Consider the following 14,813-nt stretch of genomic DNA (forward strand, 5'->3'; position numbering starts at 1 on the left):
GTCACATGATTGAAGCGTTTAGACCTCATTCTGACATTGGTGGTGTGTTGTGTTTTTCGGATATTAAGTTACATGAATGTGAAAACAATGCGGTAAGTAGTGTATTTTGCCTAGATGTATCTTGCACTAGTAATAATTCAATCATTATATTGTCAGAAACTATATTAGTAAACCTCACAAACTGCTTTACACCGCACGAGGTCAGATGTTGGGACAAAACAATTCACGTGATGACTGAGCTGTGGATTATTATTATGTTCACTGTAGGTTCACTATTGTAACATATTTTTCTTGACGGTTTACTGTTAAAAAGACAATATGCAGTTACGGTTACTTATTGCTATAATAAAGCTTGTGCCATAAAATGAATTTCTTAAAGTGACATTGTTCTGTTTTACAGGCTTGCTGTTGTTGTCCTGAGCTTAATTTGGCTCGTCAATGGAGAGCTGCTTGAGGCTGATCAAGATGCTTCGTAAGACACCTGCATGACACTGTTTAATAATAATTGATTTCAAACTATGAATTTGTATTTGATGAACTGGCAGCCATTTTGAGATCTGCCTTTAATAAGTGGCCAGTATGAATTTATACCCCAGGAGTAATTTCACCATGTTGTTTTATGCACAAAACAGGCCTTTAACTGTGTAATTCCTTGTTTTAGTGTGCCTGAGGACTGGATTCTTATTGAACGAGTTAGACCGTTGGAGGAAGTGGAGCTCACGTTTGCACTGAAGCAGCAGAATGTGGATCAGTTAAAAGAGTTACTGAAACAAGTGTCAGACCCAGATTCACAACAATATGGTAAAGAGCCTCTCATTTGTCCTGATCCTAACAATGAAATTAAAAATACCCCGCTTAGTGGTCATTCTCTCTTCCTTCTATTTTAGGGAAGTTTCTGAGCTTGGAAGAAATCGCAGCTATTGTGCAGCCATCTCAGCTGACTGAGAAAGTCGTGCAAAACTGGCTTCAGAGTAATGGGGTCAAAAAATGTCACACGGTCATAACTCGGGACTTTCTTCAGTGTGTCATGACTGCTCAGTAAGGATAATTTGAGTGAACTTTGCCACAGTATCCATTGCATGGACCACAAGAATTTGATGAGTTCTGAAAATGCCTTTTTTGTTGTCCTTATTTTGTTTTTTGATAAAATGGGTAAAAAAAATAAAAAAGTAGTAGTTTTTACTCATACCATAGTATATGCACAACATTAAAAAGTATTATTAGCTTAATATTAGTTTTGATTGGTAAGGGGAAAACTTGATATGAGTAAATATGAATGTTTATTAATTTTATGATCTGTTTCCTTTTCTATCTGTTTTCTCAGAGTGGCAGAAACATTACTCCCTGGCACTAAATTTCACCGCTACAGGAGAGATGGAAAGAGTCTGTTGAGGTCAACATCTCTATACTCTGTTCATAAAGATGTCTATCAGCACCTAGACTTTGGTGAGCAGACTCCGCTTCACACCATTGTCTCTTCAGAAATGTTCATCCCATGTTTAAAGAGATAGTTAATCCAAAAATGAGAAAATGCCTCTCATCATTTACTCACCCTTATGCTATCCCAGATGTTCTTTCCTTAGCAGAACACAAATAAAGAATATAAAAAGGCTGCATAAAAATAATCCAAACTCCAGTGGTTTAAACCATGTTTTCAGAAGTGTTGTGATGTGTGAATGAGAAACAGATCAGTATTTGAGTCCTTTTTTACTATAAATCTCCACTTTCACATTATTCTGCTTTGGTGGTTTGCATTCTTCATGCATATCGTCACCTACTAGGCAGGGAGAATAATATATGGTAAAAGAGGATAATAAATATTGAATATTTTCCTCACCCACACCTTTCATATCGCTTCAGAAGACATGGATTTAACCACGGATTTTAAAGGCAGTGGTTAAAGCTGCCTTTATGTACTTTTTGGAGCTTCATAGTTCTGGCCATCATTCACTTGCATTGAATGGACCTAAAAGCTGAGATATTTTCATTTGTGTTCAGAGGAAAGAAAGTCATACACATCTGGGATAGCATGGCGGTTTGTTATGATGCGAGAATTTTCATTTTTGGGTGAAGTATTCCTTAAAAATGATATGCATTCAGCTTTGCTCTAGGATACTTCAAGTATTTTTTTCCTCACTTGCAAATTCATATCATAATAAGCAAGCATAGTGTAAAATGTCCCTGATGGAAACAGATGGCTCTTGAATCTGTTTGTGTAGTCAATTTAGGTTTTTTGTCTTTTTAGTGGGTGGTGTTCACCGTTTTCCACCACAAGGACGGGATATCAGTAAAGGCTGGGAAGGAGCAAGACTATCAGGAATAGGTTATCACTTGGGTGTCACCCCCTCAGTCATCAGGAGTCGCTATAACCTTACAGCAAAAGATGTGGGCACTTCCGCAAACAATAGTCAGGCAGTGGCACAGGTATACCCCTCATATTTATTTTAGGGCAAAACCATTAATTTCATAATCCAAACAGAATTCTGGAATGTACTGTATGGTGGTGCCAAATTTCTCCACTAACTTTAGACTATGCTGATTAGTTCTTAGAGCAGTACTACCACCCTGCAGACTTGTCTGAGTTCATGAGTCTGTTTGCTGGAGGATTTACACACATGTCAGCCGTCGAGCGAGTCGTGGGCACTCAGGGAGGTGGTAAAGCTGGCATTGAAGCCAGTCTGGATGTGGAATACATCATGACCAGTGGTTCAAACATTTCTACATGGGTCTTCACCAATCCAGGTATGTGATAACGGACATAAAATAGATTAACTGAATGAATTCTCCGTGGCATCCACGTGCAACTCACCACATGTCCCACCGAGAGCGAACCACATTATAGCGACCACGAGGAGGTTACACCATGTGACTCTACCCTCCCTAGCAACGGGGCCAATTTGGTTGCTTAGGAGACCTGTCTGGAGCAACTCCAGAGGTGGCAGTCAGCGCTTTTACTCTCTGAGCTACCCAGGCCCCAACAAATGCTCTGTTTGCAGTGAGGAGGAAGTTTTGATTTCTGGAACTTAAAGCATGTTTTATAGTACAATGACCTCTCATATGTTAAAAGATCAAGTACATTTTTATTCCTCGTGTCATTATCCCTTTAATGTTTAGGATAAGAATAAGATTAATATTTTAATATATCTACAAGTAAATTTATTAATTTCAGTGCATCATAAAGTCTGATCAAAGTGGTCTGTTTCTGAAAGAATTATTGTTGTTTGTGAATTGTAAACATGACAAAATTCGTTTTGATCTCTGTTATAGGCCGTCATGAGACCCAGGAGCCATTCCTTCAATGGATGCTGCTCCTCAGCAACATGTCTGCCGTGCCTTGGGTGCACTCCATCAGCTATGGAGATGATGAGGACAGCCTTTCTGCTGCCTATATGGACCGCATCAATGTTGAGTTCATGAAGGCTGGCCTCAGAGGGATCTCCATGCTTTTTGCTTCTGGTTAGACAACTAAATCAACCTAGCAGTTTGCTTTTTTTATCGTACAGCTTTTCATATATTCATATGCTTTAATATATTATGAATGTGTTGACAAGTTATTGGTAGATGCTTCCTTGATGTAAGATCTCACATGGATCTCTTGTTCTATAGGTGATAGTGGAGCGGGCTGTAGACACTTGACCAAAGAAAGAAATACCTTTAGGCCAAGTTTTCCTGCATCCAGGTAGGCACTGTTCTCTAACTAATTTGTATTATTGAATCTCAGGATATTGTTACTTATTTTCTATTACTGTTGATGTCAAATACAGTTGATCATTTGTAAATTACTGTTATACTGTCTTTATGCAAGTCCCTATGTGACCACCGTGGGCGGGACTTCTTTCAAGAACCCCTTCAAGCTTTCGTATGAGGTCACCGATTACATCAGTGGGGGTGGCTTCAGTAACGTGTTTCCAATGCCAGATTACCAGGTAAAGCATGTGTTCTGTAGCCATAGAGTGCAGTTTCAGTACTTTTGAAGAACAATTATTTGGAAATAAGTAATATAATTATTTTTTTTTAAATACTGTCAAATCATCAGTTTTCTACAGAGCAGATATAAGAAATCATAAATAAATTGAATAAAAATGTTTAGAAGGCATGTTGGCAGACTTTGAGGCAAACATACAATCCATTAATTGATCCTAACTATATATTTAATTTAAAATCTAAACAAACATGAAATGTGATAACATTTTTAACTCATTTTTTATTAACTTCCACTGATTACAAAACATGTGTGTATCTTTAAATACACTTTGTCACATGAACAAGCAGTAACTGCACTGCCTGATTGAAGTCTTACTGGTCTGACATTTATATTACAGTAACGTTTTCCAGAAACAGTGTATACTGTTTTATGTATCCTAATGTTGTACTTCATGCTTTTGAGACTTCAATAGTTAATTTCGAGTTAACTTGCTTGCAAGTAAAAGACTGATCCGTATCCACTCTGACTGATGTTTAGGCTTAAGTGTTTTTGATTCATTAAAAGAGTCTGCGCAGTTGTTTGGGTATCGGACTACACCTGAGGTGTTGGATGATTTGTGCTGTAAATTCAAAAGAACTTGCTTATGAGATTCATTTATTCAGGAACCAAACACACTAGACGTGCAGTGTGTTTCAAGATGTAGGTTCCTTATGGGTTTTTACTTTGGATAGAGATGGATATTCAAAATCTGGTCTGTCTGTTTATTTGTCTTAAAGAATAGTATCTTCTGAACTTAAATTAAGATTTTTAGAATAATTTCTTAGCTTTGTTGGTCCATACAATGCAAGTGAATGGGTGCCAAAATTTTTAAGCTCAACAAATCCACATAAAGGCAAATAAAAGTATTCCAGATGACTCAAGTGGTAAGAAACAGATACATTTTTAAGTCTGTTATTCATTATAAATTCTCTTCCCTGCCCAGTCAATCTCCACTTCAGTTTCACTTCTTCTTCTGTTTTTGGTGATTCGCATCCTTAATGCATATCGCCCCCTACTAGTCAGAGAGAAGTATTTATGATAAAAATGACTTCAAAATGTATCTGTTTCTCAACCACACCTATCATTTCGTGTCTGAACACATGGATTTTGGCACCTATTCACTTCCATTGTTAGGCCCTACAGAGCTGAAATTTTCTTTAAAAATCTTTGTGTTCTGCCGAAGAAAGAAAGTAAAACATATCTGGTATGCCAGGATGATGAGTAAATTATGAGAGAATGTTCATTGTTGGGCGAACTATTAATTTAAGACCGATGGTGCTTTTTTATGTGGTTGTTTTCTGTAGGTTGGTGCTGTTGGTACCTACCTGAAGAGTTTTCAGCCCCTACCTCCACAGACATATTTCAACAGCACTGGAAGAGCTTACCCAGACCTAGCAGCACTCTCTGACAATTACTGGGTTGTCAGTAACCGTGTGCCCGTACCATGGGTCTCTGGAACTTCGGTTAGTAAATGATATGAAGAGAAAGGGTTTTGGTTTGTGCACATGTTTCATTAGTTTTCATGTTACAAGTTGCACTCATATTTATTATGATGGATTACAATTTTATAATCTGTCTCTTTATCAAAGGCTTCAACTCCAGTAGTAGGAGGAATTCTTTCTCTTATAAATGACCAGCGCTTCCTCAAGGGCCTTCCAGCTTTAGGATTCCTCAACCCACGTCTTTACAAACTGCAAGGCAAAGGTCTTTATGATGTAAGTATTCTACATTAGTTCATTCTTGTGTTACTGGTGGTACCAAACCTCAGTACTCAAGGGGGCAGTTCCTTAAAATTAATCTAATTAATCTGGATGCGTATGTATTCAGGTAGTTAGGTTTAACTAACCTTAATAGAACGGTCCAGCCATGACGTCAATTTGTGGGCAAACCTGGAAAGCTAGTTTGCCATGGTTTCCCTCTTGAATTTCCTTTGGGTTTTTCCATTATTTATGAGTAAAATAAGGTTTGTGGGAACATTTTTTGAAGATACTTGGACGTTTTGTTCTAAAAGATAAATTACAGACAGTCATACTTCAAATGTACATTTTGAAGCAGCCGTGCTTTATGAAAACCGTATGATGCTAACGAGTTGCAAGACAAGGAATACTAATACAAAAGCGTTTGAGTGAATGTTCCTGACTAGACTGAAAACCGTAGTAGTTCTTTTCTAGCAACTTTTCAGCAATATACTTTTAAAGTAACACTGCAGATTCAAAATTCACTTTGGGGAATGACTGTGTGTGAGATTTGTGTTGTTGAAAAAAATGTCCCAAGTATCTTAAATGTTTACTACAAACTTTATTTTACTCTATTTTAATCTAAAACTGCCATTATAAATATCCATAGGAAAATCCTGAGGGAACCCATGGCTTGAAAATGCAAATTCTCTTCTGGGTTTTTGGCCTATAACTTGAACAGTTCTATTTTGTCAATGTTCAAACTGTTGAAGGTTACTTGCTGTTGCCCCCCTTGTGGCAACACATAGAATGCAGTGCAGAAATAATTAGAAGTGAAAGTGGAAAGGTTGAGTTCCCCTGCTGTAGTAATTGTATCCACCTAATGAATTGTTGATTTACCTGCTGTTTTCTCCCCCTGTCATTAGGTAACAGAAGGGTGCCATCTGAGTTGTATGGATGATAAAGTGGAAGGGAAGGGTTTCTGTGCTGCATCCTCGTGGGATCCAGTGACGGGATGGGGAACACCCAACTACCCTGTTCTTCTTGCAGCTCTCATGGATTGAGCCACTGTTAAGGAAAGTTCCACCCTTTTCACACAGATTTACTTTATGGAACAAATTTTGCAGTTATTGCTTATTCATTACTTTGCAAAAGCATCTACATACAATCATATCAAGATTCCATAGGCCGCTTTGAATTATCAAGAATGTTTTCTCAACAAACAAGTTCTTTCAATGTAAACTAAACCTTTACGATGGTTGATTAACCCGCCCACAGTCCTTTCCTTGACAAACAGGTCATATCACTTTTGGTCTTTCAGGTGCGGTTGATTTCCAGGTATAGACCACGAATCTACTGTTAAAGAGCCTCCTATTTTAAACATATCATGACAAATTCAGGCAAATATCCTTGAATCTTATCTGTACTTATAGTTTTGGATTTCATATTTTAAGAAACTGAACTGATCAATGCTCTGATGTGCAATATTCCCTTATTATGGATGATCAGGGAATACTCTATATGGCTTTCTGCTCCTTAAAGCAAGTAAAACATTATTTTATAATAAAGTAGACATTTCAAGGTTAAATTTTTGCATGTAATGAAGCCATGAATTATTGAACATACTTAATAGAGCTGCCTCCACCAATGGTCTTTTGTGTGTGTGTGTGTGGATTTAATTTAGTTGATTTAGCAGATTTAATGTTGAGATCCTCAGGGAATTAAATATTGAATGGACTTTGCTGTGAGGGAGCTCCAATATTGTTTTTCTACTAAGATGTCTGATGCAGTGAATATTGACTGATCATACTTGTTTTTTGAAAGATGCATTGCCTCTAGGATTGTCTCTAAAATGTATGTAGATAGTTTTACAATCAATGTTTAATTTCTTTGTAGTAAAAATAAAGTTTAATTTTAAACTAAATGCTACCTTTGTGTTGTACTCCTGGTGACAGAAATGTCCATCTCACCTATATATATATATATATATATATGTTTTTTTTTAGAAGAAATTGTAATTGGTTGAGTTAGCTTAATATGGGCAATAGCAAATAGTTGGGGTGAAAACATAATTCCTTGAATCAGATTTCAATCAGTGTGTAGGTGCAGGGTCATTTAGAGACAAATAGGAAACAAAACTGAATTCAAATGAATCTACGGTTTACAAAACTGTCTTCTGTAATTGAATTAGAAAAATGTAAATGTTATCAATAAATCAGCACACAAATATTGAGGAAATGATCACATTACTGCTTATGTAAATAAAAAATATAATTTTACTTTGTATCTTGGATTTGGAAGGTTTGGATACATTTCTATTCCTTATGTAACTCAAGCAGACTAATTTAAGCAGTGGGTGATAATGTATTGTCCATTTTGACCCTTTCATGTTGGAATTATTCCAGAAATACATATTTATTCCATTTCATGTTCACTTCTGTGTTACCTTTATCTACAGGTAATATGGTGACTCAGTGTTTCATTTATCAGACCATTGTGACATTCAGGTGGCCAAAAAACAGTTTGTGAAATGTGAAAGCAAATTCTTGTCTTTAAAAAAAACAAATATAAGAGGACACTTCAGCTGACAGACTGTACAGGGAAGTTTAGCTTTATTCCATATTAAATAAATTAGAGGATTTAAAGGAAAACTGTCTTTTCACATACGGAGTAGATTATTATTGTGTTACAAAAGAAGGCATGTGTATGCAATAGTATTTCCTGAAGCTGGATAAAACTGTTTTAATTGGGTTATACACAATCTAATCAACATCTCTATCTACATGATTTCAAAACATTTGTACAGGACAGGTATACAAAATGAGATACCTGCACAGGATACCTCTCACACAGAAAAGCTCTATTTACACTGAAAAAAAAGCTGAACGGCATCTCATTCTCCTTGAAGAAATCATTCACAGGTTTTAAGTCTCAGGGACAACAGGCACGCACGCGCGCACACACACAAACAAACAAACAACAGCTCTACACTCTAAAAAGTGTACAATATGCACACTTTGAAGACATCTAAAAAGCAGTCTTTACAAACTGTAGAAATAGACACACAGACCGAAAATTTAGCTTCTTTGGGCTCAGGAGAATGAGCATCTTGAATGTGAATGACAGTCCACAATAACACTCACATCTTCAAAAGAAGAAACTCTCATAACTGGGAAGTTTTGCATTTAATTCAAGTTGACGGGATAGTTTGGTGTTTGGTCCTCATTCACATTTGAATTCCCATCAAAATGTGCACGGAGATTCTCTGGGGGAGGGGTATCTAGAAACAACATAAAAAGTGGGGGCACAGGAAGGAGTCTTTAGGGATCATTGCACAATGAGCAACCTCACTGATTGTTTTTAGCTTTTGCGTGTGTCAAAATATGAGACTTCAGGTTGGTGGACTGAGCGAATTTCTTGTTGCAACCATCGAAGGGGCAAACATAAGGTCTGTCACCGGTGTGAATCCGCACGTGTGTGCGCAAGTTAAAGTCCAATGAGAATCGTTTACCGCAACCCTCGAATGTACACTGTGGGGGGTGGGAATAAATTGTCACATTAGGACATTATGAATGAAAAAATATTTATGAATACTGAGTACTTCAATGCAACTAAAAGATTTATATGCAACAATACATTTTTGTTCAGTTGTGCTATTCTGAACAGTATTACTCAGATTTTTTAAAACAAAGCCGTGAAATGAATCTTACCTGGAAAGGCTTTTCACCAGTATGGACCAGTTGATGTCGTTTTAGCTTGGAACTTTCCACAAAAGCCTTCCCACATTCAGCGCAGACATGCACCCGTGGCCCGTGGGTGTGCAAGTGCTTTCTCATTGCAGAGTTATCTCGAAACATTTTTGTGCAACCCTAAAAGACAAGATGATCAATAATTGAAATCCAACAGTAAACTAACATCATCTTGATGGTGATGCACAAAGTGATCATATCTAAAATGACAACCTCACTTTTTTTTGAGATGTACAGGAGTTTTTTCTCATTTCAATTACTATAAAAGCACAGTGTAAGCAAAAAAACATTCAATGCTTATCTTGAACATAAAAACCAGGCACTCACTTTGTGGGGACATGCTATTGTCCTTGGAGAGTCATCCTCCTTTATTTTCCGTGGCTTCATTCTGTATTGTGGAAAAAGGTCAAAATTTCAAGTTATATTAATGCTTTTTCAATAACAGTTTTTGCCAATAAGTGCATGTTTCCAAATACATAGAGCAAATAAAAAATGAAAGCTAGTTAGATGCTTTTGACAACAAAACTATAATATGACTTTTTGTTCCTGTAAACAAGCCAAACAAAACTGTGAGAGATTTGACAAATTTCAATTATACCAAACCAAAATATATAATATTGACCAGTTCTAGAAATGAAACGTCGTAATAGTTTATATTTCGCTCATACCTGTGTTTTCTAGACATATCCAAATAATACACATGCAAAGTAAGATTATGCCAACACAATCACTGCATAAGCACACGCAACTGCCACAAGCTGCAACAAGTTTTAAAATGCAAATATCTCCCATGTGTAAGTCCTCATGTGAAACTCTAAGCCACAGCACTTAACAATAAATACTATAACAAAGTTGCATGCAACTGGCTGAATACCCACCTTGCAAACTCTGCCAGCTGTTTGGGATCTGACAGGTCAATGCCAGGTATACCACCAGGTGGCAGTTTCTTTCCTGTCATGTACTCAGAGTAGTCTGGAGGGGAGTTTTCTCCAATAATCTGCTCTTCCACCACAGTCTCATGATCAACATCCTTCTTATCATCTGTTCAAAACAAGATGAGATGTTCAACAGGCACAATAGAGTTTAAATACTTGTAACGCATAATCTAATCACACTGCCTCATGAAAATGTAAATGACTCAAGGGACAAATACAGCAACCAAAAAATTAATGCATGTGTGGCATTACAAAAAAACAATCATTTCAACAACAAATCATTAACTTAGGTAGGGTAACCAAATTAATGTAGGCAATAATATATCATAATTCTGTATTATTTGAAAAAGCAAACAAAGGTAGCATTTATTTTAAAATAAAACTATTTTTACTATAAAGAAATTAAAATGTATGTAGATATTTTACCATCAATGTTTAGAGACATTCCTAGAGGCAATGCATCTTTCAAAAAAAGTTATGATCAGTCAATATTCACTGCATCAGACATCTTGGTAGAAAAACAATATTGGCGCTCCCTCACATAAGCATTTTAATTTATTAATAGTAGCAAAGTATTTGAACTATTTTAAGCTCACAGTGGAAACACTATTTAGATACAACAGTTTTTTAAATCAATAAAACAAATTAAATGTGCATTTATGTCAGAGTTCCCACACCTTTTGACAAATTAACTTTTTCCACCCATGACTTTGATTTTCGCCATCATTTTTGTGGCAACACTAACATAAATAAAGATAAGAAATATTGTTCATGACACGAATGCATTTATTAATGTTAACAAATGTAACATTATAAAAGTGCTACCATCTTTGTAGAGATTTCACTCACAAATTATAATTTTTTAGACAATTAAATATCTTCAAATTGAGTTTAAATTGGAACATTTATAAACCACAATATACATTTCTAGTCCTTTTGATTGCCAAAACCCCATGGATTTCCGTGATATAAATAGTTTAGAGCCGAATATAACTAGAAAATATATATAGCTTAACATATTTTGATAATTTGTTGATTTTATCAATTTTAATGACTTTTCCCGCCATGGAAATCACAATCCCATGGTATTTACAGGTGTTCCATGACTGTGGGAACCCTGACACATAAAACTGACGGAGCGTTATCGCCCGATAACACACAAACAATTGAAGTTTCTAAACTTCACAGTTGGTAGATGTTTAAATGCACGGAAACATTTTAGGGAAGCGCTGTAAAACCGCTCGAGTTTGCAAACACACAGATCGTGTGACTCTGCTGCGGTCCCTCCCCTTCTTCAAACGGATCTGCGCCATTGCGGCCTGCAGTAGCAGCGCGGCGGACTCACAGCGCCTCTCTCCGCTCCCGCCGCCATCTTTCCCCGCTCACACAACCGCCATGTTTCGGGCCGCCGCCATAATGGTCTGGAGGAATATGGCGGCGCCCATCCACACTTAAAACATGGCTTCCCATCAAAACAAAAACATTTAGACCGGGCAACACCGTCCTAAGTGGTTTAATGGCCCGAAAATCGTTTTTGGCACCGGTCGATCTGGCAGCTTTATGTACGATCGACAGCAAGAAGGCCTGCACGAGGCCTTGTTTGAGTGCACGAGAACAAAGCACTTGATCGGAATCATCACACACTGTCAAAACTTACCCGATGCCCACATAGTGACGGAAAACTCCCCCTCCAGTGTTTTTATCTGCACTTGCTTCTGTTCCCATTTGCGTCCGCTCGCCTCGGCAGAGTTTAAGAAGCTTTTTTTTACCATTCTTTTCCCGCTGCCTCCCCCTTTCTTCATCCGACCCGACTGATTCTTGCCAGACACTGTCACCAAAGTCTGCTCGATATATTCCTCCTTTGCCACTGGCACGGGAATGAGGATTTGGTCCTCGAAACTGTCGTCCGCATGGAGGTCTGAATCATCGCAGCCCACGACCTCCTCTCGAGTTTGCACCAAAATCACCTCCTGATGGTTTACATGGTTAGGATCGTCTGAAACCAGAGGCTGCAGAGCGATCATCGGCTGGTGCTCGTCGTCGTCTCCGACCACTGTAGTCTCAATGGTCTCAACTTCGATTTCATGCAGCTCCACTATCTCGGCCGGCATCTCAGAGCCGTCCGTCTCAATATACAGTGTTTCGCCTGACGCCATTCTCGCTCTCCCGAACTAAATTCAAGCAACCCCTGTGTCAAGTCAACGACCCACACTCCCCCACCTTCTGCACTAACAAACAGGCATAACTCCGTCCTACACTGACTGACTCCCGTTCACGGATTGCCTGTGGAGCAGACTCGCGGAATCTCGCGATATCTGATTGCTCATTTGCCTTCATTCCGTTTGATGGATGGAATTCTTGGTGTTCACAGAAAATTTGTAATTTTTTAAAAATAATTTGTGATGTGATATTTTATTTTTAATATGATATTTTGAAATTTGAAGAAGTAGGAATTACTGTAACTGAACTGGGGGGAAAAACGAAAAATAAATATGGTCTCTCTGTTAACCAAATTTCTCTAATTTTGTGACATCGAATCACGTTAACCTTTTGGGGGAGCACTGGAAATATGTAGACATAAGGGAATTACAATTTTTGTGATGTTATTAATGTGACTATGCACAAATACGTTCTTGAAGCATTGAATAATTAAAATAAAATTGGTTTTATAAATTATGAGAAACAAGTGTTTGATAAGTTTTATATAATCAATAAATTTGATTAATTTTGTTTTGCACATTGATACATACATGTGTACTCTTACTTAATATGTAAACTATGTATGCACATTTATGTTTATTTATATTTTATGTAAATGTAATAAAAGCAAGCATTGTTTTAATTTTAGTGTTTTAAAATGTGTATAATTATCGTATATAAATTGAATTGCTTTCCTCTAGGAAAGCTGTGAAAACTGTCTGTCATATTCCCTGTTGTCTTTTGTTTTTGTACTTTTATGTTGAAATTCTTGTTTAGTTCCTGTTTCCTGTTAATTTTGTAGTCGTTTGTAGTTTTATTCCTTGATTGGTTGTCCCTGATTATTTCTCATTCCCTTATTGTTTCCCCGGGTGTTCCTCGTTCCCTTGTTTATTCCCTTGTGTATTTTAGCCCTTGGTGTCCCTGTTTCCTTGGTCAGTTCTTGCCACGGCCAACGAGCCAGAAGTCTCGTCCATCCCAGAGCCAGCATTGCCAGCCTCGTCCGTCCCAGAGCCAACATTGCAAACGTCAATCATCCAGAGGAGAAGGGCTTCTGCTCCCCAGTTTCTGCCCCCAGAGACTTCCATGGCTCCGCCTTTTTCCCCGTCCTGTGGCCGCCTCCCAGGCCCCCTTACCCAGTCCCCGTCCTGTGGCCGCCTCCCAGGCCCCCTGACCCAGTTCCCGTCCTGTGGCCGTCTACCTGATCAGCTCTGGTCCCCTTGGTCTCCTGGCCATCCGCCTGATCAGGTCTGGTGTCCTGGCCGTCCGCCTGATCAACTCTGGTCCCCTTGGTTTCCCGGCCGCCATCTGGTCTGCTCTGGTCCCCTTGGTCTCCCAGCCATCCCCCGGTTCCGCCCTTGGTCTCCCGGCCGTCCCCCGGATATTCCCTGGTCCCCTTGGACTCCCGGCCGCCCGCCTGATCAGCTCTGGTCCCCTTGGACTCCCGCCCGCCTGCCTGATCAGCTCTGGTCCCCTTGGACTCCCGGCCGCCCGCCTGATCTGCTCTGGTCCCCTTGGACTCCCGGCCGCCCGCCTGATCTGCTCTGGTCTCCTTGCCGCCCACCTGATCTGCTCCCTGAACTTGCCATGTTCCTCTGCTCTCCGTGCCCCCCCGAGCCACATGTTTCACTTTTTTTTTTTTTTTTTTGGAGCATCTGGAATCCGCTCCTGTCTTATTCACTGTTGTCTTTTTGTACTTTTATGTTGAAATTATTTAGTTCCTGTTAGTTTTATTCCTTTTATTGGTTCTCCCTGATTGTTTCCTCAGGTGTTCCTCATTCCCTTTTGTATTTAAGCCCTTGGTTTTCCTGTGTCAGTTCTTGCATGTTTATTTTTCATGTTCTGTGCTTGGTTCCTAGTGTTTTGGTTTTCTTTACATCCTGAGTTTTTTTTTCTTTCTTTTTTCTAATAAAGCCGTTTACTAGATCCACATTCCCCGACTGCCTCCTCACACTGTCAGTCTCTTTAACAGGCACAGTCTTTATTCTTCATCTGGTATATAACATTGTCACTTTGTGTTTGCTACTGTGTTAATAGATAAATAACCAAATAAATCCATGCATTAAACAAATACTATTGAGAACACAATAAATACAAAAGTAAATCTTGACATACTCAAAGAAATATTTTAGCCTATTTTAAAGATTTCAATATCTTAAAGAGGTACGATTACAATTTGAATTCCAGCAAATTGATACATGTAATGTTTAACACCATTAAATGGAATAAAACCCAAAGTAATACGTTTGTATTATAAGATATTACTCAATTAAATTTGATGGATTTTTTTTTT

The 14,813-nt window shown here is 38.3% G+C and overlaps 2 protein-coding genes across 2 annotated transcripts; one reads left to right on the plus strand and one right to left on the minus strand.

Annotated features, from left to right (window-relative positions):
* Positions 1–7,496, plus strand: LOC127662499 (tripeptidyl-peptidase 1). Its single transcript, XM_052153698.1, has 13 exons — positions 1–92; positions 401–472; positions 662–801; positions 888–1,038; positions 1,325–1,446; positions 2,246–2,424; positions 2,544–2,742; positions 3,268–3,456; positions 3,607–3,679; positions 3,806–3,926; positions 5,269–5,427; positions 5,554–5,679; positions 6,567–7,496. The coding sequence occupies exons 1-13, from the start codon at positions 73–75 to the stop codon at positions 6,702–6,704; spliced, it is 1,689 nt and encodes a 562-aa protein (XP_052009658.1). The 5' UTR covers positions 1–72; the 3' UTR covers positions 6,705–7,496.
* Positions 7,497–8,053: 557 nt separating this feature from the next.
* Positions 8,054–14,456, minus strand: LOC127662500 (transcriptional repressor protein YY1-like). Its single transcript, XM_052153699.1, has 5 exons — positions 11,982–14,456; positions 10,268–10,430; positions 9,717–9,777; positions 9,351–9,509; positions 8,054–9,170 (listed from the first exon to the last, which is right to left on the minus strand). Exons 1-5 carry the CDS (start codon positions 12,478–12,480, stop codon positions 8,988–8,990), a joined length of 1,065 nt encoding a protein of 354 aa, XP_052009659.1. The 5' UTR covers positions 12,481–14,456; the 3' UTR covers positions 8,054–8,987.
* Between the last annotated feature and the right edge of the window lie 357 nt (positions 14,457–14,813).

This window comes from Xyrauchen texanus, chromosome 22 (genome assembly GCF_025860055.1).
Source record: "Xyrauchen texanus isolate HMW12.3.18 chromosome 22, RBS_HiC_50CHRs, whole genome shotgun sequence".
NCBI lineage: Eukaryota > Metazoa > Chordata > Actinopteri > Cypriniformes > Catostomidae > Xyrauchen > Xyrauchen texanus.

Bases quoted from the DNA above. Each gene is read 5' to 3' on its own strand.
- LOC127662499 (XM_052153698.1), top strand. From the start codon at position 73: ATGAATGTGAAAACAATGCG. The intron at 3,457-3,606 runs GTTAGACAACTA...CTTGTTCTATAG, and splicing joins CTCCATGCTTTTTGCTTCTG to GTGATAGTGGAGCGGGCTGT. The intron at 3,927-5,268 runs GTAAAGCATGTG...TGTTTTCTGTAG, and splicing joins TTCCAATGCCAGATTACCAG to GTTGGTGCTGTTGGTACCTA.
- LOC127662500 (XM_052153699.1), bottom strand. From the start codon at position 12,480: ATGGCGTCAGGCGAAACACTGTATATTGAGACGGACGGCTCTGAGATG. The intron at 10,431-11,981 runs GTAAGTTTTGAC...TGTTTTGAACAG, and splicing joins CGTCACTATGTGGGCATCGG to ATGATAAGAAGGATGTTGAT. The intron at 9,510-9,716 runs GTGAGTGCCTGG...CTTGTCTTTTAG, and splicing joins CAATAGCATGTCCCCACAAA to GGTTGCACAAAAATGTTTCG.